The sequence below is a fragment of the Lithobates pipiens genome, unplaced genomic scaffold (genome assembly GCF_037356315.1).
Source record: "Lithobates pipiens isolate NorthernLeopardFrog02 unplaced genomic scaffold, aLitPip1_a1.2 Scaffold_16, whole genome shotgun sequence".
NCBI lineage: Eukaryota > Metazoa > Chordata > Amphibia > Anura > Ranidae > Lithobates > Lithobates pipiens.
The window spans coordinates 248,596,708-248,623,133 of record NW_027507748.1 but is presented as its reverse complement, the minus strand read 5'-3'; the positions used below and the strand labels follow the sequence as shown (position 1 = coordinate 248,623,133).

The 26,426-nt window shown below is 44.6% G+C and overlaps 1 protein-coding gene across 2 annotated transcripts in view; it reads left to right on the top strand.

The window, feature by feature from the left end:
* Positions 1-26,426, top strand: part of PIK3C2B (phosphatidylinositol-4-phosphate 3-kinase catalytic subunit type 2 beta) — a 935,041-nt gene that overhangs the window by 317,410 nt on the left and 591,205 nt on the right. For both annotated transcript variants that reach the window (XR_013274472.1, XM_077481256.1), the window contains exon 10: positions 14,324-14,357. Coding sequence is in view for 1 of the 2 variants with exons in the window: in XM_077481256.1 (XP_077337382.1) it covers positions 14,324-14,357 (34 nt within the window). In the remaining variant the exon portion in view is untranslated. The remainder of the gene's footprint in view (positions 1-14,323; positions 14,358-26,426) is intronic.

Sequence of the window (26,426 nt, the reverse complement as noted above, 5' to 3'; positions counted from 1 at the left end):
GTCTGATCCGGGTTAATTAGGGTGTTAATTTTTGATAAAATTTTTAGGTCCGTATTAATTAGTGAGATTGGCCTGTATGATTCACAGTAAAGAGGGTCTTTGTTGAGCTTGGGGATTAATACAATAAGTGCTTCTTTCATGGATGGGGGTAGGCAGCGTTGTGTAAAAATGGTTGAAAAAAGTTTACACAGTCTGGGGACCAGGATATCTTGATATTCTAGATACCATTCAATGGGAAACCCATCTGGACCCGGGGTTTTGTGTTTGGCAAAGTTTTTAATGGTGAGTGTTATCTCCTCTACAGAAATGGGCGATTCCAGTGACATCTTCTGTTCTAAGGGCAATACAGGGAAGTCAATCGTATCGACATATTCATATAGTTCTGGAATGGTATAGTGGGCCTGGGATCGATATAAGTTTGTGTAAAAGTTCTGGAAAGTCTCCAGGATCTCTTCCTGTGTGTCTCCAAGTGTATCAGAAGCATCATAGATGCACGGGATGAAGATGGGGTCAGGGAGCGGTGCGGCCAAGAACGCCAGCAGTTTTCCGCTCCTATCTCCCATTTCGAAAATCCGCTGACGTTGATACAGGATTTTTTTCTTAGTCTTTGAAAGAAGTGTTAGTTCATACTCTCTACTAATGCTCTGTAAGTTCTGATAACAGAGAGGAGAAGGATCCCTAACATAGCAAGCCTCTGCCTCCTTTAACTGAGAGGCCAACTCTCGTCGCTCCCCATTGCCCTCCTCAGATTTAGCACCCCCTTCATGTAGGCCCCTCTAGAAACCGCCTTAAAGGCATCCCAAGTAATTCCGGGACCTCATCCCTGTTTTCCTGCCAAAAGTTAGTCACTGCGTCTTTACATGTATATGTCACCATGGGCTCCTGCAGCCAATATGAACTCATCTGCCACACCTGGTCGCCCAAGTTTGTGCGTGTTCTCATAGTCAATTGCAGGGGTGAGTGATCTGAGACTGCCCTCGGTAAGTAGGAAATCTCCTCTACTCCGAGCAACGCAGCCCCAGAGAGGAAAAACATATCCAGCCTAGAGAGAGATCTATAGGACGCCGATGCACAAGAGAACTCCCGCAACTCCGGGTGTTTCCAACGCCATACCTCCTTCAAATCATAGGACGTGGCCCAATCACTTAACGCTGGGGACGACTGTCTAGTGTATCAGAGCCTATCTTGATCTGCGTTCATGACCTGGTTAAAGTCTCCTCCTATAAGGAGGTCACCTTGTAACATGGGGAGCACCACCATCATACAGTCCCTTAGCCGCTGCAGTTCAAAGGGTGGCGGCATATACAGATTCACTAAAGTATATAACACTCCCTGGTATTGTAAAACCACCACAACATAACAGCCCTGCGGGTCAGTCTTGACCTCCAGTATCTGGACCGGTAAAGATCTTAATATAAGTATAGATACACCTCTAGAGTAACTTGAATAAGTCGCTTGAAAGGCATGTGCAATGTATCTCTTCTTTAGGGCCATGCCCCGGGATCCCACCAGGTGAGTTTCTTGTAGCATAATTATTTGAGCCTTCGTACGTTTTAGATAATCAAGGACGAGTGATCTCTTAATCTTTGAATTAAGTCCTCTGACATTCCAGGTGATACAATTAAAACTCATCGGTGGGATGCAGAGCCCATACAACAGAAAAGGGGAGGGAGGACAGTCCAAGAAGAACCTGGTCCCCGCCCCCCCGTCCCCCCCGTCTATCAATATATCTTGAACACTTCGTAAGGGAATCAAGAACTGATCACTTCTATTCCACCATTTTTTCCTCTTCCAGTTCATGCGTGCAGTGTCTATGCAATAAAAAAAGAAAAAAAAACAACCCAAACTCAACCATCCAAGTTCCCCCCTCCCTGCTCATTGCCCCCAACTGTAACGAGCTTCATCCCAAAAACCAAAAAGAAAAATAGTTTATTCTAGGGAGTGACCAGGCGTATCTCCCAGTTGCAGTTAATAGTAGTATAACCTTGTCAGGTCAATCAAGGGGAATCTTGGTCATCCCCTGGCAAATCATAGTAGACGATAAAGGCACCTAATACGGTTACAAAGTGAAGATGTGCGCATCCTTTGCTGGGTTTATGGGCACCAGACCTAGGTCCGCCAGGTAAATGTGAGGGTAACACATCACTAAACATGACTCCTGGATAGGACAACACAGAGATATCTCACATGATGTGCACCCCAGCCCACAGTCAGCGAATCCATCTGTAATAATAGACGAGGGTAATCTCATCGATGACTGTGCAGCACCTTGGAGAGAGAGGTTTATTGCAGTCCATCTAACCATTCCAAAGCTTCTGTGGGTGAAAGAAAAAATTGTACCTTGCCTTCATTAACCACTCTCAGCTTGGCAGGATACATCATGCTGTAAGGAAGGTGTTTCTCTCGTAGACGCTTCTTCACATTGATGAAAGCTGCTCTTTGTTTTTGAGTGGTGGCAGAAAAAGCAGGGAAAATCTAGATTTTCTTTCCGTTAGATTGTATATCTTGTAGATTCCGGGCAGTACGTATAATAAATTCTTTATCCCGAAAGTGGAGCAGTTTTGCTAGGATGGGTCGTGGGGGCGCTCCAGGGGGCATAGGGCGCATAGGCACCCTATGAGCCCATTCAATCGCGAACAAAGGCGACAGGGCCTCCCGCGCCAGCAGAGTTCCCAGCCATTGTTCCAAGAATTGCTCTGTGTCCCTGCCTTCCACGGCTTCCGTAAAGCCCACGAATCGCAGATTGTTTCTGCGCATGCGGTCTTCCATGTCTCCCAATTTAGTGGCATGATCTTTAAGCTCCTGTTGGTGTGTGCGGATAGTAGCAGACATAGGTTGTATACTGTCCTCCATATCACTGATTCTTTGCTCTGCAGTAGAGATCCTAGAGCGAATCTTCTGCATGTCATGTTTAACAATAGATAAATCCAGTCTGACTGTTTCGATCTGTGTTGTTAATGTAGTCTGGCATTGATGTATAGCCTCCATCACATGTTTTAAAGTGAGCTCTTCCTCTCCCTCCACCGTCCCCTCAGCCTCCACCTCCCGGTCCGCCTGTTGTGTTAGCTCACCAGGGTCACTGTCTTTCTCCCAGGCCCCTTCCTCCTCCCATGGCTTCATATCCTCCTCCGTCTGTGGCATCACCGACGGAGGGGTATGCTGACTGTCAGGGAGTCCGCAAAATGTTCCTTAATGGTTGCCGGGGGTTTAGTTTTAGTGGTAGTGCCTGAAGATATCTGTGTACTGGCCTGAGGGCCAGACTTGCCTCTCGCCTGCATCTTGTTTTTCGGCGGCTTGCCACTAGAGGAGGACGCGCCGGCGCCATCTTTGGCCTTGCTCCCGGCCTGCGAGGCTGCTCGCTCTGCTGCGTTTTTATGGCTTGCTGGGCCGTTCCGACCCATTCTAACGGGTCCTGGTGAAGGCGGGGGTTGTCCCGGAGGTGTCTGCAAGACAGGGATGGAATCGGTGCGGTCGGATGCTATGAAGGATACTTCGGTCCTGGAGGAGCTCTCAAGACACGCTGTCTACAACGGTCCAAATTCCTACGGCAACTGGTGTTGTGGAGAAACCCCTCTGTGTCCACGAATATAACCAAAGTATGGAAGGGGTGGACCTCAATAACCAGTTGTTGGCACCGTACCTAGTTGCCCATAAGGCCAGACGCTGGTACAAAAAAGTGTCTATTTCAATTGGCTTTGTTTGATCGCTCATGTGCTATACAGGGCTTCAGGACGGACTGGATCCTTCCTTAAATAACAGGATGAGATCATCAGAGCCCTTCCGTTTCCAGAATGTGCTCCACCTCACTACCTCAATCCAAATGCAGTAAGCCGGCTGCTTGAAGCATATTCCATATGTCCTCCCGAGTACCCCTACCCAACGAGCCCCCCAAAGAGGATGTCGTGTCTGCAGCAAGCGCGGATACAGGCATGACACCCTGCTATCCTGACAATCCTGGTCTTTGCATTGGTGAATGTTTTCATAGTTTCATGGTTAGTAAGGTTGAATCAAGACACCAGTCCATCCAGTTCAACCTGAGTGGGTGTCTACAATTGTCCCTATCCCTGTACATTGCACACTCACATTGGTTCCTACCCTCAAGGAGCCCACAATTCAAGGTCCCCATTCATATACTACGGCCAATTTTGGACAGAAGCCAATTAACCTACCTGCATGTCTTTGGATTGTGGGAGGAAACAGGAGTACCCGCAGGCACAGGGAGAACATGCAAACTCCAGGCAGGTAGTGTCGTGGTTGGGATTCGAACCAGCGACCCTTCTTACTGCTAGGTGAGAGTGCTAACCACTACACCTCTCGGTTGTCCAACCAATGGGTCTGCAAACTGAGTTCATCGGGCTACAAGATAGTTCCTCTCTTGGCCACCAAACAGATTCTTCTCCTCCAGCATACCCTTACTCCCGGCTCGCCAGGAGGCCCTGTTGGGGGCAGTAAGGGACCTGCTAAGCCACGGGGTGATAATGCATGTCCCGGAAACGTAAAGGTTTCAGGGGTTCTACTCCAATCTGTAGTCCCTAAAAAGGAAGGGCACATGCAATCCTGGACCTGAAAGCTCTCAATTGCTTTGTAAAAGTACAGAGGTTCAGAATGGAATCAGTTGGCTTAGTTGTCGCACGCCATCAGGGGGACTCCCTGGCATCCTTGGACATCCAGGATGTGTACCTGCACATAAATCATATTCCTCAGGCATCAGAGGTTTCTGCGATTTACAGTAGATTGCTGTTGAGAGCCAGGTGCTAAGGAACCGTGGCCTGTCTGACTCCGTGATTTCAACTATGTTGAGGGCACAAAAATCTTCTTCTCGGAAGATATACCATCGTACATGGAAGGCTAATATCTTCATGTGGGAGGAGATGGGGTGGCGTCCGCACACCTATTCCGTTTCCAGGATCCTGCTGTTCCTACAGCGAGGAGTAGACCAGAAACTAACTTTAAGCTCCATTAAGGGACAGATATCAGCCTTGGCTGTCTTTTTCCAACGACCCCTGGCATCTCACTCTCTAGTGAGCACCTTTGTACAAGGGTTCCGACATGTAGTTGCCCCCGTGGGATCTGAACCTGGTGCTATCCGTGCTTCAGAAACCGCATTTGGAAAACATCAGAGAAATTCTTTTACATGGTTACATAGTTAGTAAGGTTGAATAAAGACACCATCCAGTTCAACCTGAGTGAGTGTCTACAATTGTACCTATCCCTGTACATTGCACACTCACATCGGTCCCTACCCTCAAGGAGCCCACAATCCAAGGTCCCTATTCATATACTAGGGCCAGTTTTGGACAGAAGCCAATTAACCTACCTGCATGTCTTTGGAGTGTTGTAGGGAACAAGAGTACCCAGAGGAAACCCACTCAGGCACAGGGAGAACATGCAAACTCCAGGCAGGTAGTGTCGTGGTTTGGATTTGAACCAGCAACCCTTTTTACTGCTAGGTGAGAGTGCTAACCACTACACCACTGTGCCACCCAATTTGACTCTGTTGACTCTCAGAAAGTGGTCTTCCTAGTAGCCATTACATGGGCCAGGAGGGTTTCGAAACCACCGGCCTTGTCTTGCAAGTCGTCCTTTTTTGCTGTCCACAAGGATTAGGGGGTGTTGTGTCCACAACCTTCTTTTCTACTGAAGGTGGTTTCGCTTTTCACATCAATGAAGACATTGTGTTACCATCTCTGTGTCCTAAAATGACACATCCTATGGAGGTGGCCCTCCATTCCCTGGACGTGGTCCAGGCTCTAAGAGTATATCTGTCTGCCTTGGCTCCCTTCCTTTCTGTGTTCGTTTCGGTAGCTGGTCTGAAAAAAGGGATGGCGGTCTTGTTGGCCACCATTTCCAGGTGGATCAGAAAAATTGTTGTCCAGGCTTACACCTTGAAGGGGCAGGTGCCCCCCTTTCCTTTCGCAGCCCATTTCACCTGGCAATTGGGACCTCTCGGCTTCCTGACATCAAGTGTCAGTCGCTCAAGTGTTTAAGGCGGCGACTTGGTCGTCCGTTCACACCTTTACAAAGTTCTACAAAGTGTATATAAGCGCATCGTCTAATGCCTGCTTTAGCCAAAAAGTTTTGCAGGCAGCCGTGTAATGTTGCAATTTTACACTCGTTCTTCTGTTAAAGCGGAGGTCCACCCTAAAATGGACCTCCGCTCATCGGAATCCCCCCCCCCTCCGGCGCCACAATCGGCACCTTTCAGGGGGGAGGGGGGTGCAGTTACCTGGATAATCCAGGTAACTGCACCCACTTCCGGGCTAGCTCTCTGCGGAACGGGGCGTACGTTACGCCCCCGTTCCGCAAGCGCCCGCCCCCTTCAGCAAGTGCCCCGCTGCCTGCTGGGAAACACACAGCTCCCAGAGGCAGCGGGGACCGTCCGGATTGCGCCGCGCGGCTCGCGCATGCGCAGTAGGGAACCGGGAAATGAAGCCGAAAGGCTCCATTTCCTGATTCCCATACCCAAGATGGCGGCGGGACCCGGCAGCCGAGCGAGCGATCGGCTTCGGGTGCCGACATCGCGGGCGCGCTGGACAGGTAAGTGTCACTATTTAAAAGTCAGCAGCTGCAGTATTTGTAGCTGCTGGCTTTTAAAAAAAAAAAAAAAAAACGCGGAGTCCCGGTGGACTCCCGCTTTAAGTTACTTTTGAACATTAATGCACTTGCTTCATTTGTTGACCGCAAGTTCTGAGGCGGTTAGTTCAAATGGCGACTCCCCTGTTAGGGAGCACCACTGGTTGTGGGTTAAGTTATGTTGCTGTTCCCACCCCTCGTTATGACACTGCTTTGGGACGTCCCTATGGTCAAGATTACTGGAGCTGTGTCCGTTAATGAACAAAAGAGAAAATAGGATTTTTGTTCTCACCGTAAAATCCTTTTCTCTGAAGTTCACTGACTAACACAGCACCCTCCCCTTCTATTGGTTTACATTATACTGCTTGTTGACGTACTGAGCTGCAGGAAGCAGGCTGAGGGGTTATTGCCAGAGGGAGCGCGCCTGGGCGTAACTGTAAAGTTCTGTTGTTTTTCATGTTTTACATGTTCTGCCTAGTCCTCTCCTGAAGGTGGCATAACCCTACGGTCAAGATTACTGGAGCTGTGTCCGTCAGTGAACTTCAGAGAAAATGATTTTACGGCAGTGCTTGACAAAACCCGGTCGCCAGGTCGCATTGGCGACTAGAATCAGCGACCTTGCACCTGGGGCAGCATAGCTGGGGGTATCCCGTCTCCGTGGACCCCCCCCCGCGCGATCGCGTCGGGCCGCGCCGCAGGCGGCCGGTAATTGAGCCCCCGGCTTTGAGGCCTTCTGTGATCCTATGGTTCCTTCTGGATTCTGGCGCCCTCTTGTGGTGGCCGTTGGAATTACAACCAACAATGCTAATGGGCCAGTCTTTCTCCATCCCTTTACTTAGAACCCCTAAACAAAACAAAAAAAAAAAAAATATATATATATATATATATATATATATATATATATATATATATATATATATATATATATATATATATATATATTTTATTATTTATTCTAACACCCTAGAGAGTAAAATGGTGGTCGTTGCAATATGGTGTGACAGACAGTATTGCAACGACCACAGCGGACTTACAAGCACACTTTTTTTGGGGAAAATTTTTTTATTTAATAAAAAAAAAAAGACAACAGTAAAGTTAGCCCAATTTTTTTTTATATTGTGAAAGATAATGTTACGCCGAGTAAATCGATACCCAACATGTCACGCTTCAAAATTGCGCCCGCTCATGGAATGGCGACAAACTTTTACCCTTTAAAATCTCCATAGGCGACGTTTAAAAAATTCTTCAGGTTGCACGTTTTGAGTTACAGAGGAGGTCTGGGGCTAGAATTATTGCTCTTACTCTACCGATCGCAGCGATACCTCACATGTGTGGTTTGAACACCACTTTCATATATGCGTTCGCTTCTGCACGCAAGCTTGGCAAGACAGGGCGCATTTAAAACAATTTTTTTTTCTTATTTTAACTTTTATTTTTATTTTTTTCACTGTTCTTTTAAAAAAAAAAGTGTGTCACTTTTATTCCTATTACAAGGAATGTAAAAATCCCTTGTAATAGAAAAAAGCATGACAGGTCCTCTTTTATATATGAGATCTGGGGTCAGAGAGACCTCACATCTCATATTTACACTAAAATGCAATTTAAAAATGCCCCTCTAAGAGCTATGGGCAATGACTTGGAGACAGGTGGGGGGCTGGGGGCTATCTTCCCCTCACTCGTCTCCATGTCAGGCCAGGGACAGGTCCAGATCGCCGTCACGGACCTGGCTCCTAACTTTTTTAGCTGGCTCCTAGATTCCAAGCAAATTTGTCAACCCCTGTTTTACGGTGAGTCCAAAAATCCTATTTTTTTTCTCCTCTGTCAGCGTGAGGAGAAAAAAAAAACGGTAACCAAGCTTTTGTTTTGATCATGTGATCAACTGTCATTGGCTGACAGCTGATCACTTGGTAAGGGCCCGAGTCTCAGTGACCCGAGTCTCAGAGTCAATCAAGTCAGTAGTTTCCAGCCTATAAGGAGGAGAACTTCTGGCATCCATCGACATCCGAGATGCATATCTGCATGTCCCTATATTTCCTCCTCACCAGTGGTTTCTGCGGTTCGAAGTAGAACAAAAGCACTTTCAGTTTGTATTCTTGCCCTTTGGACTTGCTACAGCACCCCGGGTATTTACAAAAGTACAGGGAACGTGGCATAAGTGTCTTGGCTTACTTTGACAATCTATTGTTAATAAATCAGTCAGTGGCTCGCTTGAAGCAAGATGTAGCCATTACAACAGTTACCTGGAGAGTCTGGGTTGAATTCTCAACTTAAAGTGGAGCTCCATCTTAAAAAAAAAAAAAAAAATAGCATTAATATTCTTAATAAAAAATAAACATTTCAAAAAAATTTTTTTTTTTTTTACCAGGAACCCCTGTTGCTAGGCAGTCTTCCTAATCTGCCTCTTCCTACTCTGCGGTGATCTTTCGTCTTCTCTCCTCCTCTTGTTGTCTTCTGGGGAATGGGGCGTGCTGTCTTCTGGGAAATGTGTGTGTCCCAGAACATAGTGCGTCCCATTCATAAAGTGCTGGATGCCTCGTGCATGCGCAGTAGGAAACGGGCAGTGAAGCCGCAAGGCTCCACTGCCTGTTTCCCTTAGTGAGGATGGCGGCCCCGGGACACGATAAGAGTGACATATCGGCCTCGAAGGGGCCATCTCGGGTGCCCTGGACAGGCAAGTGTCCTTATTAAAAGTCAGCAGCTTCAGTGTTTGTAGCAGCTAACTTTTTAAAAAGAAAATAAAATCAAACTGGAACACACTTTTAAAGAAATCCTCCTTAAAGCCACTAAAAAGGCTGGAGTATCTGGACCTGATCATAGATACAGCCCAGGAAAGGGTGTTCTTGCCTCCCGCAAGGATCAGCTCCATACACGAGCTGGTGCGGATGGTCAGGTCAAAGAGAAATCCCTCAATTCGCCTTTGCATGAGGTTGTTAGGAAAGAATTCATTCAAAGCAGTTCCCTATGCCTAATTCCGTTCGAGACTGTTTCAAAACAGCATCCTGTCTGCTTGAAAAAAGACAATTCAATCTTTGGAATTGCCAGTGCAGCTGTTCCCGAGAGTGTCCCAAAGCCTCAGTTGTTTACTAAGAGGTGCACGCTCTCCTTCTTTAGCTATGATTAAGCACTGTATTAGGTGTGAAACGCGTTAGTGTTTATCCTGTTTGCCATATTTTGATTATGTGACTGTATTTTGGATTTTATTCAACTAAATAAAGATGCCTTTTTGAAGTGCGGGCCATCCAGGATCTTCTTTTTCTCCTTGGTGGTTACAAACTCGGAACCTGCTGAAGGGAAAGCCCTTCAGACCGATTATCTGGAAAGTAGTAACGACAGATGCCAGCCTTTCAGGCTGGGGAGCAGTACTAGAGAAGACAACTGTCCTGGGAACACTGCTCAAGAACTGAAAGAGCCTTGCTAATCAACATCCTAGAGATTCAGGCAATGTATCTGGCTCTAAGAATCTGGACCTCCAGGTTAAAGAATTGTCCTGTCAGGATCCTATCCGACAATGCCACAGCTGTGGCATATATCAATCACTAAGGGGTACCAAGAGTCTCTCAGTTCAGAGAGAGGTGAACCAGATTTTAACTTGGGTAGAAAAGAAAGTCCCATGCCTATCCGCAGTTTTCATTCCGGGAGTAGAGAGTTGGCAGGCGGACTACTTTTTGCCAGCAGTTATTCCCGGGGGCATGGTCTCTTCATCCCGAGATTTTTCAGGCTGGTTGCCAAAGATGGGGGACTCTGGACGTAGACCTTCTAGTGTCAAGGTTGAACATGAAGCTCGTCAACTTTGTGTCCAGGACAAGGGACCCACTCGCATACGGAACAAATGCATTGGTGACCACATGGGATCAGTTCTCACTGATCTATGCATTTCCCCCGATTCAGTTGCGGTCTCAAATTCTTTGCAGGATCAATCTGGAAAGAAAGTCGATAATACTGGTAGCATCAGCATGGCCCGAAAGGTCATGGTATGCAGAGATCGTAAAGATGGCAGTGGAGGGTCAGTGGCTCCTCCCAGACCTGCTATCAAAGGGGCTAAAATTCCATCCTACTTTATGAAGGCTAAATTTAACGGCATTGCTCTTGAGACCCACATTCTGAAGAAACGTGCCCTTTCCAGGTCAGTTAACTTTGATTAATGCTAGGAAGCCAGCTTCTAGAGTTATATGTTATAGAGTCTGGAAAGCTTATGTTTCGTGGTGTGAATCTTGGTTAGGGTTTGTACACTTGGAGCTATATTATAGGCAGAGTTCTTGACTTTCTACAATTAAGCGTAGAGATGAAGTTGGCCCTGAGTACTATTAAGGGGCAAGTCACAGCTTTATCAATTTTATTTCAAAGAGCGCTTGCTACGCTTTCTTTAGTCCTGGGTTTCATGCAAGGAGTTATGCGGATTATTCTGTCAGTTAAATCACCCTTAAGCCCTTGGGACTTGAATTTATTTTTGTCGGTGTTACAAAAACAGCCATTTGAACAGACACAGCATATTCCTTTAGTCCTTTTGACAAGGAAGCTGGTAGTTTTGGTTGCTATATCCTCAGCAAGGAGGGGTTCCAAATTGGCTGCTCTTTCTTGTTAAGAGCCATATTTGGTTATAAATGAGGACAGAGTGGTGTTACGCCCTCGTCCGGGCTTTTTGCCAAAAGTGGTTTCAAGCTTTCATGTGAATGAAGATATTGTCCTGCCATCGTTTTTCCCATGACCGTGTTCTAGGGAAGAAAAGTCACTACATTGTCTTGATGTGGTGAGAGCAGTGAAAATCTATTTAAAGAAAACTGCTCAGATTCGTAAGACTGATGTCTTACTTATTCTGCTAGAAGGTCCTAAGAAAGGACAGGCAGCGTTGATCCACTGTCACTAAGTGGATTCAGCAAGTTATAATTTAAACTTATAAATTAAAGGGAATGATTCCCCCTTTTCAAGTTAAGGGTTGGTGCGTCTTTGGCAGTGCGTTAAAAGGCCTCCATGTCAGATCTGCAAGGCTGTGACTTGGTCTTTAGTGCATACATTCACAGAATTTTATCAAGTGGATGTTGGATGGAATGAGGATATCGCCTTTGGGCACAGTGTGCTGCAGGCAGCAGTATAAGTCCTTAGGTCTGGGGGTTGCCCTACGGGTTGCGTCTCCTTCCCCTCAAGTAGCATTGCAATGGGACGGCCCATAAAGTAAATACTTGAGGCTCTGTGTCCTATGATGTACGATAAAGAAAATTAGGATTTTTAAAATGACTTACCTGTAAAATCCTTTTCTTAAAGTACATCATAGGACACAGTGCTCCCGTCCCTCTGTTTTGTGGGGTGAAAGTATATTGCTTGGCTACAAAAACTGAGGTACTCCTGAAAGGAGGACGGGTTATATAGGGGAGTCAACTTACTGTATTGGTTAAACCAGTGTCAACACCTGAAGGTAGGCCCATAACCCATCAAGTAAATGGTTGAGGCCCTGTGTCCTGTGATGTACTCCAAGAAAAGGATTTCTACAGGTAAGCGGTTTTAAAAATCCTATTTTTCTTTTCTTGCTTCATTTTCAAAAACAAATGAGAGTTGCAAAAATACTCACCATGCCTCTCAGCAAATCGCTTGGGATGTCTACTTTACAAAATTGGGTCATTTGGGGGTGGGGGGGGGGGGAGTTGTGCCATCTTGCCATTTTATGGCCTTCAAAGCTGTGATGGGTAGTGAGGAGTGAAATAAAAAAATTAACACCCTGAAGGCGGTGCTTGGTTTTTGGTGCCCCGTACGCGTCTAGGTCCCCCAAAAAATCCCACACATGTGATATCCCTGTACTCAGGAGAAGCAGCAGAATGTATTTTGGGGTGCAAGTCCACATATAACCATGGCATGTGTGAGCAATATATCATTTAGTGACAACTTTTTTTTTGTCATTATTCAATCATTTGGGACAAAACAAATAAATATTCAATGGACTCAACATGCCTCTCAGCAATTTCCTTGGGGTGACTACTTTATTTTGTGTGTGGGGGGGGGGGGGGGGGATTGTACACCCTGCCATTTTAGCAGTTCAAGAATTGAGATGGGCAGTCATAAACTAAAAGCAAGTAAATTCTAGAAAATGTACCCTAGTTTGTAGACGCTATAACTTTTGCGCAAACCAATAAATATACGCTTATTGACATTTTTGTTAACCAAAGACATGTGTCTGAATACATTTTGGCCTTAATGTCTGATTAAAATTGAGTTTATTGGATTTTTCAGAAAAAAGTAGAAAATAACATTTTTTTTTTTCAAAATTTTTGGAATTTTTCCATAAATAAAAATTGCAGAGGCAATCAAATACCATCAAAAGAAAGCTTTATTTGTGTGAATAAAAGGACGCAAATTATGTTTGCGTACAGCATTACATGACCGTGTAATTACCAGTTAAAGCATTGCAGTGCCAAATTGTAAAAAGTCCTCTGATCTTTAGGCAGCCAAATGGTCCGGGGCTTAAGTGGTTAAGCATTTCTCTCCTACATGTTTTGCCTGCTTTTGAACTGTCCACACTCATCTTACACTTACTGCTGCTTTCATACCCTGCATACTACTCTCCTGCACTTCTTCCTTTCATATCTTTTGTACTCTTTTGCACGTACTAACTATCATCCACATTCCTCTACTGCACATTGTGCTGCTGTCATACCCTCTGCAGTGTTCTTAATATATACTGCCTGCTCTTAAAATTTTTGTGGCGTAGTGCCTGCTGTTATACCCTCGGCACCTCTCTTTTGCACATGCTTTTTGCTGTCATACCCTTCACATTCTTCTCCTGCACATATTTCCTACTTTCTTAGACTCAACATTCCTCTGCTGCACCTGCTAAAATACTCCTAAGAATTTTATGTGCTGTCCCTATTCTTCTCTATTCTGAAATGAGCACAATTTTTCCACTAATCTTCAATAAGAAATAATAACCAAAATATTGTAATGCTTTTAAGCTTAACAAAGTTTTAAAGCCAGCTAGATAATTTACTAATATTTACTCACTGGAACTGCGCAGTGATGTAAAGGGTTTGTTGGTAGATACAAGAGAGTCAAGTCACCTAATTACTTAATAGCTCTCATGTACTGTAAAAATTAGATATCTGTGTATGAGTTCCTAGGTCTATATATCTGATGTGGTCATAAAAACAGTTAGCTCTCTCTCTCTCTCTCGGAGGCACAGAAAGTTTCAGGGGCACTAAAAACAACCAGGTGTACAGAAAGAGAATTGAGAACAAATACAGGGAGATCTTGTTGGAGTATCCAAGGATTCACACATTACAGATAATGTGTCACTTTTGGTTACATAGTTACATAGTTAGTAAGGTTGAATAAAGACATCAGTCCATCCAGTTCAACCTGAGTGAGTGTCTACAATTGTCCCTATCCTTGTATATTGCACACTCACATTGGTCCCTACCCTCAAGGAGCCCACAATCCAAGGTCCCCATTCATATACTACTACAATTTTTGGACAGAAGCCAATTAACCTACCTACATGTCTTTGGAGTGTGGGAGGAAACCTAAGTACCTGGAGGAAACCCACGCAGGCAAAATGAGAACATGCAAACTTCAGGCAGGTAGTGTCGTGGTTGGGATTTGAACCAGCGACCCTTTTTACTGCTAGGTGAGAGTGCTAACCACTACACCACTGTGCGCTCACCCCCACACCCCCTGTTGGACTAACACTTTAATTTTAATGTTTTTGTATCTTTTCAAATCACTAGTATGTGTTTGTTTATTTTTTATTTTTTTTATTTTTTTTTAGGATCTCAATTTACTGACCAAAAGAGACAATAGAGGTATTTGTACATGTTTATTCTTTTGTGTATATTGTATGTGTATTTTGTTTTTGATTAGTAATGCTGTTATAAACATTATGCAAAAATATTACACAGCAAGTCACAAATGTTGTGATATTAGTTTCATTACATGCTACATAGTTTTTTTTTTTCTAGTCTTAGTCATAGTCTTGTCTAGTCATAGTCTTGACCCTCTTGCTCTTAAATCTTTTTCTCCTCTCTGCTTTCTTCCTCACTCCTTTTGATACTGATCGTTGGCTGATTCTAAGCTGACACCTCTTCACTGACCATTCAAAGTTCTCCATTTATCTCATTGTAGAGAATGTGGTTGTACAATGTTGCTTTACATGCTCTTGTATCCAGGTTTTAAGTTTTTCCTACCGCATTTTATGTTTGCATTACTGCATCTTTTGTGGCAACTTGGGGCTGCGACCCCTCATTGTATCACTGTGCCTTTCTGTCTGTTATTTTGTTTAACTCTAAAACAATTGAAATACTGAAATAAAAATGCAAAACAAAACAAAAATGTAAAGTGCCCCCTGCTCACTTACAAATGCGAGTGCATAGGTCCTGCGCGCATATGTAAGCGACGATCGTACCACACATAAGGTAATTCCACAGATTTCAGAGAGAGCAATACACAGACGACCCGTGTAACGCTAAAGCATGAAATATTTAGTATCCATTTACTCATCATCTAACATCATCTTTTACTTATTAAAAATAGATTATGAATGCTCCCACACAGATGGCTAATTACATAATATAACTGGAACTCCTGCCCCTGCTAATTCAGCCACCTGAGTGGAGTACAAAGTTGAATAACTTGTAACAGTAGATGTGGTACTGTTCTAAAAAAAACACGCAATCCTATACCAGGAATCTGAGTTCTCCAAAAATGCACTCTTACCGGTGACTTATATCTCGACCATATGACGTGCAAAAATTATATTAATTAAAGTGACTGGTGCTATAATGCAGCTAGTGACTGTCAATAGATTCAATTCATATATGAGGTGAAACTTTAAATAAAGTGACTAGTTGCTTTGGTGAAACAGTTAATATACACAGTCCTTTTGTAATCCTAAAATCTTTATGCAGAAAGTGACAAGTGCTCCTCAATCGTGTGTCCTTTGTGCTGGTGCTTTTTATGGTTCCCCCATAGGTATTGCAATTACCGGAAATACTCACCCCTCAAAAGGTTATTTCACATGCAGTTTGCGCCACTGTGCGGCAGTATCCAGAGCCGCACCTTTAGAGACCGTTCTTTTAAATGTTCATCCATTTCACCCACATGCAGAGAAAGGATGCTCCCATAGCATAATACCATTTCCTAAAAGTGTATACAGTTGAAACCATACTCGCATCCTCTCTGTATGTTTACATAGTTAACAAAAAGAAAAATCCGCGCACATACATAAATACTATAAATAAATTAAATATATAAAATTGTAAATCTAATAAAAGTAAAGAAATACGCTTACATAGAAAGCAGTAAAAACGCTCATAAAAAATGCCGGCCGGCATGCAATCGCCTATCCAACCTACGCTGTATCGTGATGACGTCAGCGCGTCTGACACCTGACGTACGTTTTCGTCATAAAAATACTTATTTGTAGGGCCCCACGAATGGTGGTGGTTACCATCCTTGGTGTTTTTTCGGTTGCACAGAAGATTGAACACTTTTTTTTTTTTTTTTACATTATTATTACACTCATTATTACCACTAATTATTTTATTATCACTTATATATATATATATATATATATATATATATATATATATATATATATATATATATTTTTTTTTTATTGTTACTATTAACTTAATATTTTCTATTTTTCTCATGAATTCTTATGAATTTTTACTTTTTATCAATTTAGGTATTAAGTTCTCACTGGACTATTATTCATTTATTGGACTTAATTATCACTTCACTGAGATTTTTCGAATTTCATTATTAACACTTGTTATTTATAATAATTTTTATAAATTATGTTATGTTTTATTTATTATAGGGGTAGATCAATTTTTCTCACTATTTTTGCAATCAATTTATCACTCATTAGGTGTATATATTTAATTTATTTATAGTATTTATGTATGTGCGCAGCTTTTTCCTTTTGTTATCTTTACGTGTGTCTTGTAAAACTGAGCTGCAGCGATTTTTAGTTGTACTAGTGTAGATTTAGGTTTAGCGCATATTTATTTTTCTTTTTGATGTAATGTTTACATAGTTGAGGTTGAAAAAAGGCACAAGTCCATCAAGTCCAACCTATGTGTGTAATTATATGTCAGTATTACATTGTATATCCCGGGCAGTTGTGGTAGTTCAGGTGCTTGTCTAATAGTTTTTTGAACTGTCAATGCCCCGCTGAGACCACCGCCTGTGGAGTTGAATTCCACATCCTTGCCACTCTTACAGTAAAGAACCCTCTATGTAGATTAAGGTTAAACCTCTTTTCTTCTAATTTTAACGAGTGGCCATGGGTCTTGTTAAACTCCCTTCTGCAAAATTCTTTATCCCTATTGTGGGGTCATCAATATGGTATTTGTATATTGAAATCATATCCCCTCTCAAGCGTCTCTTCTCCAGAGAGAATCATTTCAGTGCTCGCAACCTTTCCTCATAACTTATATCCTCCAGACCCTTTATTAGCTTTGTACTTGCTGCATTTCCAGTACATCCTTCCTGAGGACTGGTGCCCAGAACTGGACAGCATACTCTAGGTGCGGCCGGACCAGAGTCTTGTATAGCAGGAGAATTATCGTTTTATCTCTGGAGTTAATCCCCTTTGTAATGCATGCCAATATTCTGTTTGCTTTGTTAGCAGCAGCTTGGCATCCTAGATTCCCCCAGAGGTTCTCCCCCCAGTGTGTAGAGTGCATTCCTATTTTTGCCACCCAAATGCATTATTTGACGTTTTTCTACATTGAACCTCATTTGCCATGCATTTGCCCACCCCATTAATTTGTTCAGATCTTTTTGCAAGGTTTCCACATCCTGCAGAGAAGTTATTGCCCTGCTTAGCTTAGTATCGTCCACAAATACAGAGATTTAACTGTTTACCCCATCCTCCAGGTCGTTTATGAACAAATTAAACAGGATTGGTCCCAGCACAGAACCTTGGGGGACCCCACTACCCACCCCTGACATTCCGAATACTCCCCATTTATCACCAACCTCTGAACTCGCCCTTTATAGCCAGTATTTAATCCATGTACCCACCCTTTGGTCCATGCCAACTGACTTTATTTTCTACAGTAAATGTTTATGGGGAACCTCCTGGTAAAGGTTACGCTGAGTAAATGGATACTAAACATTTCATGCTTTAGCGTTACACAGGTTCCTGCAATTTGCAGTAGAGCAGCGTCATTTCCAGTTTGTGGCTCTGCCCTTCGGGCTTGCCATAGCACCCCGGGTATTTACAAAGGTATTTACAAAGGTCATAGCACCAGTACTGGGTCTTTTAGGGACCCAGGGAATCTTTGTGCTTGGATAATTGGATGACCTCCTGCTCAGAGATCACTTACTGCAGGCCCTAGAATAGAGCATAGCTTGCACAGTGCAGTATTTAGAAAGCCTAGGCTGGGTTATAAATACCACAAAGTCAGCCTTGAGGCCAGCTCAGTCTCTGAAATATTTAAGTTTGATCGTAGATACGGTCCAGGCAAGGGTATTTCTCTTTCATTCATTGACGGACACAGCACCTTTAATCTTGACTTTAGGATTATATCGCCACCTTCAGGAGAGGACTAGGCAGAACATGTAAAAACATCAAAACTGCACAGTACTTTTTTCTGCTTTTTGATTCCTGTGATCTACAATTAAGTCAGGCTGGGTGACAGGCTTGATAATATAGATCCTGATGGTCTCCCCAGCCTAGCCATTGAGCGTGTGCAGACCTTAGCTATGCGCTGGGTCAGCCACGACATGCCCCATCTTATTCAGGGGCGGCCGGCAAGCTATATGCTCCGGGGCAGACATATGACCAGGCTACTGTTGTCCTTGTCGCAGTGTGCCATGGCCGACAGCCACCCCATTCTGCTCGGGTGATGAATGTCCGTGGAATGCATCCAGCAGTCCCTGCAGGAGGGCTAAGTATGGTTCCACCTGTCTCGGCAGGATGGAGCAGCTGGGCATTCAATTAGGGGGTCTCTCCCTCTCCCTTTTTTCTCTGCCATTTTCTTGTAGCCTGCACCCATTTTCTTGTAGCCACAGCCAGTTTCTTAACTGGGACCATTTTCTTGAAAACCGGCAGCCATTTTCCCGGCGTTTTCAGACATTTATTGGCGGAGGCGGCCATTTTCTAGTAGCCTCAGTTTTGTTTTACCCTAGCGCTGGATGGCTGGTTCATTCTGGAACAGCGCAGAACTTACACAGAACACCTCACAGCTGACAACGTGGAGAGCAGACTGCGGCAGCACAGCACAGTACCTGTGTCAGGGCGTTGAGTCCTGCGGGGGGCCCTTAAGTCTGTAGCAGCTAGGAGGGTCGATATTTTGTGTGGCTTGCCTTAGGTCCCTAGGGGTGACAGGCGAGTGTAGGTCAGCATGGTTTCAGAAGCTGGTGCTTCTTCCCCAGACATCCCTGTTTTTGCTACTGGTTCCCCTGCACCTGCGATGCCTATGGATGCTCTGTCGGCGGTCCTGGAGTCCTTTGTTGCCAGGGTGGAAGCCGCGTGCGGGCGCAAGGGAGGTAAAAACCCCCCCTCCCACCACCGTATTCTGGGGAAAGCTCTGATTCAGACTCGGGTCCCACTGTGGCAGACGGCCCCTGTTCTGACATTTCAGAGTATGTGGACCAGGACTGTTCCTACAGTGAGGAGGAAGCACTTATCACAGCGGCGCGAAATACCCTAAAGATGGAGGATATGAAGGGGACATCTGTAGAGGTGTTGGTCGCTTTTGGTTCCCACAAGCCGGCCCGCACTGCTAAGGTGTTAACCTACCTAACTTATTTTAATACGTTTATTTACAAGGAGTGGGGAAGCCCGCAGTGGGCTTTTTCGGTCCCAATATGGATGCCAGTGTGTTGCCCCTTTGAGGAGAGTTTCCTGAAGAAATGGACATCTCTGGTCGTTGACCCCCCAGTATCCAGGTTAAATAAGGTAACCACAATTCCGGTGGAAGGGGCCCCTGCTTTCAAGGACCCTGCTGACAGAAGGGCCAAGGCGGTTTCCCGGTCCATGTTTACGGTGGTGGGGTCAGCATTGTGCCCCTGGTGTCACAGACACTTACTGAATAGGCTATGTTGTTGCACTGCGAGTTGGAGAAGCAATAGGTTTCCTCGGTCTGTGTGGAACCGGCAGACCAGTTGGTGCAGGGTTTGAAGTATGTCTGTTATGTGGCCTTAGATATGGCTCCCTACTTTCGAGAGCCTCAGTATCAGCTGTGGTGCTACGTCACCTGATTTGCTAAAATGCTGGTCTGCGGACCGGGCATCTAAGAAAGCACTGGCGGATTTGCCCTTCCAGGGGGGAGAGGCTAGTTGGAGCCTCGCTGGATGACATTATTAAGAATGTTACTGGGGGATAAGAGTACTTTTCTCCCACAGTCCAGGAAGGGTAAGGAGCCACGCCGTAGGCAGGGGCCCTCCTTTTCCACTCAGAAGCGTATTTTTTATCCGCCCGGGTTGGCAGGTAAGTGGTCCCAGTCGGAAAAGGTGCCCGCTGAGGGACAAAATCGTCCCTGGTTTTGCAAGCCAAACAAGCCTGTGAGCAAATCTGTTGCTGCATGAAGGTTTGCCCCTGCCCGACTCTCAGGTGGGGGGTAGCTTTTGGGAGTTTGCCCGGTTGACCTCCCTCCTTTCTGACCAGTGGGTCTGCAAACTGGTTTTATCAGGCTACAATATAGTTAGTTTCTTTTTTGTCTACCAAACAGATTTTTTCCCTCCAACCTTCATCTTCTTCCGGCTCGTCGGGAGGCCCTGTTCAGGACAGTACAGGACCTGCTGCTGCGCAGGGTGATAGTACCTATGCTGACTCCATTAAGGTTTCAGGGATTCTACTCCAATCTGTTTGTAGTCCCGAAGAAGGAAGGGGTCCACCCGATCCTGGATCTCAAGGCCCTTCAATGGCTTTGTGAAAGTACAAAGGTTCAGGATGGAATCATTTTGCTCCGTGGTGGCTGCACTCCAGGGGGATTTCCTGGTGTCCTTGGACATCAAGGATGCATACTTGCATGTCCCCATATGTGTCAGGCATCAGAGGTTTCTACGATTTGCAGTTGGGGACGAGCACTATCAATTTGTAGCTCTCCCTTTTGGCCTAGCAACGGCACCAAGGGTCTTCACCAAGGTGCTAGCCCCTATTCTTGCACTGCTAAAGCAACAAGAGATTGCAATCGTGGGTTACCTGGACAACCTCCTTCTGAGAGCAGCTTCTGCCTCAGAATTAAGGGAGGTTGTGGTGATCAGCATACAGACTCTTCGAGAGTTTGGTTGGGTGGTGAACCTCCAGAAGTCGGTGTTGGTGCCGACTCAACGCCTGGAGTACATAAAGAAAATACTAAAATTAGGTGGACTTTATACGGCACATGAGTATTCAATCTAAAAAGTATTAGAAATATTTTATTATTTAATTATCAAAAATGTCATACACATAAAACAGTCACATAGGTACCGCAATAAAAAATAATGCTGCTTGACCCATATTGCCTGACCACTGATATTCTCCAGTAAAGTATATAATACAATAGTTAACAATACAAAGCCATTGGTCTGGTCTCCAGTAGTAGAAAAATATTCAGAGTCCCAGAGAGTGGTGTCAGGTATGTGGGTCCGTATTTTTAGTTAGCAAGATAGCTCGACATGTTCCGCGATAGTTTAGCGCTTCTTCAGGAGCGATTCGCGTGTAGGATTTGAAAAACGCTAAGTATAAACATTTTTCAGCTTTCTGGTAAGCAAGCAAAGGATGCTGTGGAAATGTTCATGGCTGAGAGTCGCTTTGTATATACCATTCACAATTGAGTGCGTCTTTAACCACAGATAAAGTACCAAACGTGTCGCTGAATATTGCAAAAGGTAGTATATATTGGACACTTAAATCAAATGGCCAGACCAAAGTATCACCCGCTAAATTGCAATCTCCTGAAGGAGAATGAACGCCTCCACCATAACTGAATCCTGCTGCATCAATGACAGAGCTATACCTAGAAATTGAGTTGCGTCACAGATCACATGACATTTCCCTTGAGAATGTCACCTGATCTGTGATGCAACATGTCGGGAGGAGGAGCCAGGTGGCGTGTAGCCTTCGGTCTGCAGGGAGGCTGTGAGGAGGAGTGCAAACCTGACGCGCTATCAGAGGCTTGGGTACACTATTGGTTTTGTGAGTAGGATTATCTATTGCAGCACAGCAACACTCCGTGTTTGCAGTATCACATGATTGTAGTTTCTCTGTGTTTCTTTTGCATGTCTGCATTTGGTGGAATAAACTGCTTATAAAATCATATGATGATATGAAGTTTTAAAGAGACTGCAGTATAACAGAATAAACAGGAGGTGGTTGCAGAGAAAAGCGGCTTTTCTAATGAGATTAATGAGTTTACCCTGCCTGACACTGTGTCACCTTTTTATGTATTATAGCACCTTGTCATTGATAATCATGAGGATTGTTTGTTCATTATTTTGTAGCACTGAAAGCACTTTTTGTATACTTGGGGTAGTAAGATCTACCGTAGAGTATTTTATATATTTTTTGTGCAAATATATATCGCATGAAGCGCTAGTGTGGGATTAATGGCTGTTTGGGGCATTCTGTATATCTCTTTTTTAGCACTTGCAGCACTTTATCTGAAAATTTGGGATATTTATTCCATTAATAGCACTTTACTTTTGAAGTTTTCATAAGTTAGCCCATACGAGGATTGCACTTTATATGCACATTGGGCACTTTATTGATGAATTGTTTGGCACATATATATGCAATAGAGCACTTTATATGGATATCGCTGTATGATGGATCATTATGAGTCCATGTAAAGTGTAGACACAGTGTTGTTTTGGTATATTTAATAGTTTTTTGACCACTTAATTGATTTTAGCGCACTAATATCTAATAATTTACATTGTTTACGGAGGGATCATTTGCATTGGTGCAGCTTTTTTCTTTTTTCACATTTAAAAGTTTTTATTCGAGAATATAAACAATACAAGAGAAAGTACAGACGGGTACATAAGGCACAAAAAGTTAGCTACATTAGTCCAAAAGTTAGCGTAAACTGCCAACTGTAAAGTGCAAAACTACTATTACCCTTCGGCCCGGTTCTATACAAATGTGCAGACTGGTTACAGTAAAACAACACCAAATGCCGCATAGGAAGTGGTAATACCAAACTGCGGGCAGCAGCTGTACTTCGTGGGGAGTTGGAAATTCAGAAGAGAAAAAATAGAAAGAAAAAAGCGAAAAGCGAAGACAGTAGAAGTGTGAAATTTCTATCACAGGGGTGCTGCACTAGGCAGCCTATAATGAGTAGCGTGTAGGTCGGTTCTGTCAGCCAGTCAGTTTTAGCTATCCATTTCCATGTTTTCGGTGATCAGATCACCCAACCAATGACCTATATTCTTGAGAGTACATGTACTCGAACCAGGGAGACCAAGTTCTATGATACCGTGCCGCGGTTTCTTCTGATTGTGCCTTAGTGTCCTCCATTTCACATATGTAAGAAATCTTGTGCAACCAGTCTTTCAGAGAGGGGATGTGCGTGGTTTTCCAATAAAGGGGGATGAGCGACCTGGCCGCATTTAGCAGGTGTCTCGATAAGGAATTTGCATACTTCTTCAAGGAGAAATCGGAAATGTTGAGAAGGCAACATGCAGCGTCTAAGGTAAGATTGGTCTCCGTGATCTGACGCACCAGCCTCTTCACTTCACTCCAGTATGTACTTATTCTATCACAATGCCACCAGATATGAAGCATAGTGCCCCTTTCTTTGAGACAGCGCCAGCACAAGTCACTGGACTGAGGATACCATTTATGAGTCTTGTCAGGTGTGACATACCAACGGTTAAGTACTTTATATGCAGTTTCCTGCAGTCTTGTACTGATAGAGCATTTGTGGGCTAATATACATGCCTTCTCCCACTGAGCATTTGTAAAATCTATGTCCAAATCTGCTGACCATCTCTCTCTAAACCGATCTCCCGTCCCCGCCGCCAGGTGTTGCAACCATTCGTATGCAGTGGAGGTAGTTTTTAATACCTGTTCCCCTTTGAGGCACACCGACTCCAATTCCATGAGATCTCTAATAAAGTGTTCTTTACGCGGTGGTTTGTTAACAAATGATCGTATCTGAAAGTACGTCCACAAGGGCAAGGAGGGGATGTCGTTGTCTGACTTCAACAATGTGAAGTCTTTCATCACTCCATTATTAAAGCAATGTAATGCTAGGAGTGGAAGTCGTTTATCAGTAGGACGTAGTGTTTGATTCCCCATTCCTGGAGCAAAGTCAGGGTTGTGTTGTAATGGAGTAAGTGGACCTACAGGGGAGGAGAGCATGTTTTGCTTAGACAACTGATGGAAAATTTCTAGGGTGGTCCCTATTAAAGGGTGTTCTGTCAGTGTCGGAGGATATGTGGATTTCGGAAGCCACGGGGAGAAAAGTAGGGGTGTCGGGACTGAGTCCCTCTCCAGCATCACCCAATCCTTCATTGCAGAATGACAGTGCCAATCCACAATCCTCGCAATATGAGTTGCGTGGTAGTAATTCCTGAAATTTGGTATCCCCAGCCCACCCAGACTCTTGGGCCTCATCAATAAGGAGAATTTGATACGAGGTGTTTTACGAGCCCATATAAATCTCAATAATATGGCCTGGAGAGATCTGAAAAAACTTTGTGGAATCCTGATGGGCAAGGCTCGAATCAGGTATAGGACCCTGGGCAGGATATTCATTTTACAGGTTGCCGCCCTTCCAAACCAGGAGATGGGCTTAGTATGCCAGTGCTGTAGATCCCTTTCAATGGTTTTAAGTAGGGGTACAAAGTTGCGAGTGAAAATGGAGTCTACCTTGGGCGTTAACCATACCCCCAGATATTTGATGGCATGCGATACCCACTTAAAAGAGCTATTTTCCATTGTACGTTGCAATGTCGGAGCTGGCAAGGTAATGTTCATCGCCTCTGACTTGGAGTAATTAATCTTAAGATTAGAAATATAAGCGTAGACTGTAAACTCCTTCACGAGGGATGGTATGGATATGTGCGGTTCAGTAACAAAAAACAGGAGGTCATCGGCATAAGCCGCCATCTTGAACTCCTTTCCCTCCACCCCGAAACCCCTCACCGAACTGTTGGCCAAAACTCTCCTAATGAAGGGTTCAAGAGAAATAACAAATAGCAGAGGGGACAGGGGACAACCCTGTCTCGTGCCATTTCTTATGTCCACCCTGCCGGACAAAGCTCCATTTATTTTGAGTCTAGCCGAGGGGTTCTGATACAGAGCGGCTATCCAGTTCATCAATCCGGGTCCTAGTCCTATATGTCTACATGACTCAAACATGTAGTCCCAGGCTACTCTATCGAAGGCCTTCTCCGCATCGGTGGACAGGAGAAGGCCCTCGATGTTTCGCACATGGGCAGCGTGTATTAAGTCCAGGGCCTTGGTGACATTGTCCCTGGCCTCCCTACCTGGCATAAAACCAGCCTGGCTCGGTCCAATCAATTTGCAGAGGAGGGGAGACAATCTCGTTGCAATAATTTTCGCCAGAATCTTAACGTCTAAGTTCAACAACGAGATTGGCCTATAACTGGTGCAGTGTGTAGGGTCCTTGTCCGGTTTTGGAATGACTGCGATGTGTGCAGATAAAAATTCAGGAGGGACCCTCCCACCCCCTGTCAAGGAGTTCAGAGCTGCTTGCAAGTGTTAGGTTAGGGTGTCCATAAATGTTTTATAATAAATGGCTGTGTACCCGTCTGGACCGGGGCTTTTACCCGTTTTAAGTTCCTTAATCGCTACTCTGATTTCTGCCTGGTCTATAGGGGCGTCAAGAACAACCGAATCCTCCCGTGCAAGTGAGGGTAGACCTGATCCTCCCAAGTATTCCCGTATAGCTTGAAGTCTCTCGCTTCTTATGTCGGGGGGCCTGTGCTGTGGTGGGAGGTTATAGAGTTTAGTGTAGAACTTTTGGAAGTGTTGGGCTATTTTATCGGTCGTTCTGTCTATGCGGCCCTCCTGATTCTGAATTCCCGGAATGTTGGTCTTGGTGGTGAGATCTCTCAGCGCTCAGGCAAGTAGATAACCCGCTTTGTCCCCCTGCTCATAGTATACCTTCTTCCGTAAAAATAGGAGTCTCTTGGTCTGTGATTCCAGCATCTGTCGGAGAGTCAACCGAGCCTCAAGAAGCTCAGTGGCTGACTGCTCCGACAGAGACTGCTTGTGGAGGGTTTCTAAACGTCGGATCATGTGGGTTAGCTGCCGTATGTCCTTTTCCCTTTCTCTCTTCCTTTGCACCCCCAGTGACATCAGCAACCCCCTGACAGTGCATTTGTGAGCCTCCCAGATCGAGAAAGGATCCATACCTGGAGTCACATTGTGCTCAAAGAATTCTTTCAGGGCTGCTGCAATTTTGGGAAACAAAGATGGGTCAGTTAATAGGGAGCAGTTCAGCCTCCACATGGGTATCTTTTTAGTAGTAGCTGCCGGACTAAGGCTAATAGAGATTGGGGCGTGATCGGAGATGGATTGGATTCCTATATGGGAATGTCGCACAGTGTGCAGATCTCTTTGGGTAATAAAGAAGTAGTCAATCCTCGAGTGACGGTCGTGAGGGATCGAGTAAAAGGAAAAATCTTTGTCGGATGGGTGTAAGTAGTGCCAGGTGTCCACTAAGTCCAGGGAGTGGAGAAGAATTTTTATAGCCTTTAAAGTCTGGAAGGAAACCACCGTCTTCCCTGAGGACGTGTCTAATAAAGGGTCAAGTGGGATATTGAAGTCACCCCCTAAAATCAGACAACCAGCCCCAAATTTCTCAAGCTACTGCACTAGCATTCTGCAGAACGATAGATGGGAGGCATTGGGGAAATAAACATTGGCAAGTGTGGTGGGTACACCTGCGAGGGTACCCTTT